This window comes from Brassica napus, chromosome C3 (genome assembly GCF_020379485.1).
Source record: "Brassica napus cultivar Da-Ae chromosome C3, Da-Ae, whole genome shotgun sequence".
Taxonomy (NCBI): Eukaryota; Viridiplantae; Streptophyta; class Magnoliopsida; order Brassicales; family Brassicaceae; genus Brassica; species Brassica napus.
In genome coordinates, this window is record NC_063446.1 from 36,585,392 (window position 1) to 36,588,925 (window position 3,534).

Below are 3,534 nucleotides of genomic sequence, written 5' to 3' on the forward strand. Positions count from 1 at the left end.
CCTTTCCATGGGTCTGGGATACCCCAGGTTAATCAAAAAAAAACTAACGATTTTTTTTTTTGACCAAAGGCTTATATTTATATAAAATGAAAAAGAAACAAAGTTTACAAGCCCATACTTATATATAGTATAGCTATAGTCCCTCCCAAAGTTTTAGCCCATTTGAACCCATAGTAATTGAACAGAGAGCGATCCCAAGCCCACCCATTAGAAAGAGGAAGAGACAGTTTCGTTCAAATTTGCGTCGAAAACCAAAGTTGCATGAAGATCGAAGAAATCGCAGGAGAGTTCAATCGATAACCGGAGATCCGATCCGTGATTTGACGAGTGATGAGAGAAGTAATAGCCTCTGATGATCGAAATTGTTGATTGTGAAGCCTCTTATTCCTCTCCTGCCAAATCCAATAAATCGATGATTGCCAACAGAGAAGGGTAAGTCGTTTCTTGTATTTGTTTCCTTGAAGAGATTGCATCTGAATCATGGTATGATCCCAATTTTTTAGCGGTTGCAGGTCACATCTCCTCCCAATTTCCTCCCAGATTGCAAAGCTGAAGGGGCAGTGGAAGTATAAGTGATCTCTAGTTTCAGGCTCCTGGTTGCAGAGCAGGCACACAACATCCGTCTGGAGTCCCCAGCTCCGAAGACGGTCTCTAGTAGGGCATCGATTCAAGATGAACAGCCAAGTGAGAAAACTATGGCGAGGGATGCCTCCTGTAATCCAAACGCTTTGAGCCCAAGGTACGCTAGTTTCCTGACCCCTTAGTTTCTGATAAACCTGACTGGTGTTAAATCTTGAAATCGGTTTGTCATCAATCACCCATTCATAGCAATCTTCTGTATCAGTGAGGGCAAAAGCAGTGAAGAAGATGTGTAGTTGTACCATTTTCTCTGACCGCGCCGGGGGAATCATCCATCTCCCATCAATAAAGAGGTCTGAGACAGTGGAGTTTGCATCAATGCCCATGCGAGAAGTTTGATCGCTCAATATAAATTGCGAGAGCTTCCCAAAGGGGGACCAGTTATCCGACCAGAATCTACATGATTCTCCATTTCCCACTTTCATCTTTATCCAGGTAAAGACTTCATCTCTTAACTTAAACAGCTTGTTAGCCAACCAAGAGTTTGTTGTTGTCGCTTTCATAGTCCAGAAGTTAGATAGGGAACCTTTTAAAACCTCAGTCTTGAACTATCCAACCCATATCGATCCTGCTTGAAAGAACAACAACCAGATTAGTTTTATACAGCAAGCTTTGTTCCAAGTATGTAGATCCTTTACTCCCAATCCTCCAGTAGATTTTTCCTTGGTCACCACCTCCCATGAGACCTTTGCTGAGTGATGCATGTCTAGTCTTCCTTTCCATAAGAATAAGCCACACATAGAATTTATTCTTGTCACACAGGCTTTACGGAGTAGGAAGGTAGAGCACCAAAAGTTGTTTATACCCGCCACCACCGTTTTTATTAAGAGAAGCCTACCAGCAAAAGAGAGAGTCTTGACACTCCATGAAGTGAACTTTGCTTTAATTTGTTGGATTAAGACCTCACAGTTTTCAGCCTTCAGCTTTTTTGTGCAGAGAGGTACCCCAAGGTAGCGAACAGGAAGGGTCCCATTGGGCATGCCCGTGGAGACTTGGATAGCATCAACCTCCTCTTGTGTTAGTCCCGAAGCATAAAAGGAAGATTTTTGCACACTGACTGCCAGTCCAGACCTCAACTCGAATTCCTTGAGGACCTGTAAGACATTCTGCACTGAGCTTAGCGAGCCATCCATAAATATCAGCAGATCATCTGCAAATGCTAAATGAGTGAGTTTTGATTTGCTGCATTTATGGTGATATTTTATCTTCAGGTCTGCTGCCGCCTTATTTAGCATCAGTGAGAGGACGTTCATTGCAATCACGAACAGGTACGGGGACAAAGGGTCCCCCTGCCTTAAGCCCCTTTTCCCTTTGAAGTAACCATGTACTCGTCCATTGTAACCGATAGTGAAGTTTGGAGTGCAAATACACGCACAAAGCCATTCAGTAAGTATAGGGGGTAGCTGAATTCCTTCAAGGCAGTTGAAAAGGAAGTCCCAAGAGAGCGTGTCAAAGGCCTTGGCAATGTCAACCTTTATAGTAATTCTTTTCGGCCCTTTTTTCTTGTGATACCCATTGACAAGCTCTCCGGCCAATACCGTGTTCTCCATGATCAATCTGTCTTTCACAAAAGCCGTTTGATTAGGAACAATCAGCGCAGGCAAAATAGGTTTGATTCTTCTCACTAGCAATTTTGCAATGACTTTATAGAGAGTGTTTAGACAACTGATTGGACGGTAATCTGTGACATCCCGGGCGTTTTGGGACAAGCGCAAGGATGGTTGAGTTGGCTGAAGCGGGAAGAAAGGAATGCTGGAAGAAGTGAGTGATCGCAGTAAGTACTTCCACTCCAAGGAAACTCCTGGAAGATTTGTAAAAAGCCGATGTAAATCCATCAGGACCCGGGGACTTGTTTGGGTTTAGCTTAAACAATATCTTCTGGATCTCCTCAGCCGAAGGTATGGTGATCATCGCAGATACATGCGACTCAGATGGGCAGAAACCTATTAGTTGAGCAAACCATTGAGGAGGAGATTGATAGCTTTGCAACGATAAGGAGTCTGGTCCAAGGAGGTTTTGGAAGTGAGAGATAGCGTGCAAACTCATCAAGTAGGGGTCAGTCAGTAGGACGCCCGAGGAGAGCATAAATGATCTGATGGTGTTGTAGCTCGTTCTCGTCTGGAAAATCCGAAAGAAGTAAGTTGTGTTCTGATCTCCCTCATGTAACCAATTTACTCTTGATTTTTGTCTGAAGTAACATTCCTCAATTTGCCTTAGGAAAAGCCATTTCTGATTGAGTTCTCGTTCTTCTTCAAACAGGTGGGTGGAAGGATGTTGCAGTGCATGTACCTGCACAACTTTTAACAAACTGTTAGCTTCTAAAACCCTCTCCTGAATATTTAAAAAGTTCTCTCTATTTATCTGTTTTAACACTCCTTTAACTCTTTTTTGCTTCCAACAAAGATTTGTAAGGGTAAAAGCCATGCTTCCGACTTGATTCCATGCCTCAAAAACCATCTGGAGAAAGAGAGGGTGTTTGGTGAGGTAGTTAAAGAACCTGAAAGGTTTGGTTCCGGCTAGTGGTAGAGGGTGAGCTAGGTCTAGGAGACAGGGGCAGTGATCAGACATTTCAGGAGGGTGGAAGGTTGCTGTGCTGTTGGGGAAGAGAGAGATAGCGTGTGACTTAACCAGGAGGCGATCAAGTTTCTTTGCTATTGGGCTTTTAGGTTGATGGTTGGTCCAAGTAAAAAGGGGGCCTTGAAAACGAAGGTCAAACATCCCCATTTGGTGAAGTGTGTCTCTGAACTCTGCCATCTGAGGGGTAGTCGAGTGAACTACAGAGAGGGAGTGTTCAGAGTGGTGGATGATCTCGTTAAAATCACCACCGAGGATCCAGGGAATGTCTGAGAGGTTTAGCATTTGGTAAAGTTGGAGAAGCTCCACCCACAAGCCAGT

General features: G+C 43.8%; 1 protein-coding gene across 1 annotated transcript; it reads right to left on the minus strand.

The window, feature by feature from the left end:
* Positions 1-233: 233 nt before the first annotated feature.
* LOC125583048 lies at positions 234-1,064 on the minus strand. Its single transcript, XM_048749591.1, has one exon. It carries the CDS (start codon positions 1,062-1,064, stop codon positions 234-236), a length of 831 nt encoding a protein of 276 aa, XP_048605548.1.
* Between the last annotated feature and the right edge of the window lie 2,470 nt (positions 1,065-3,534).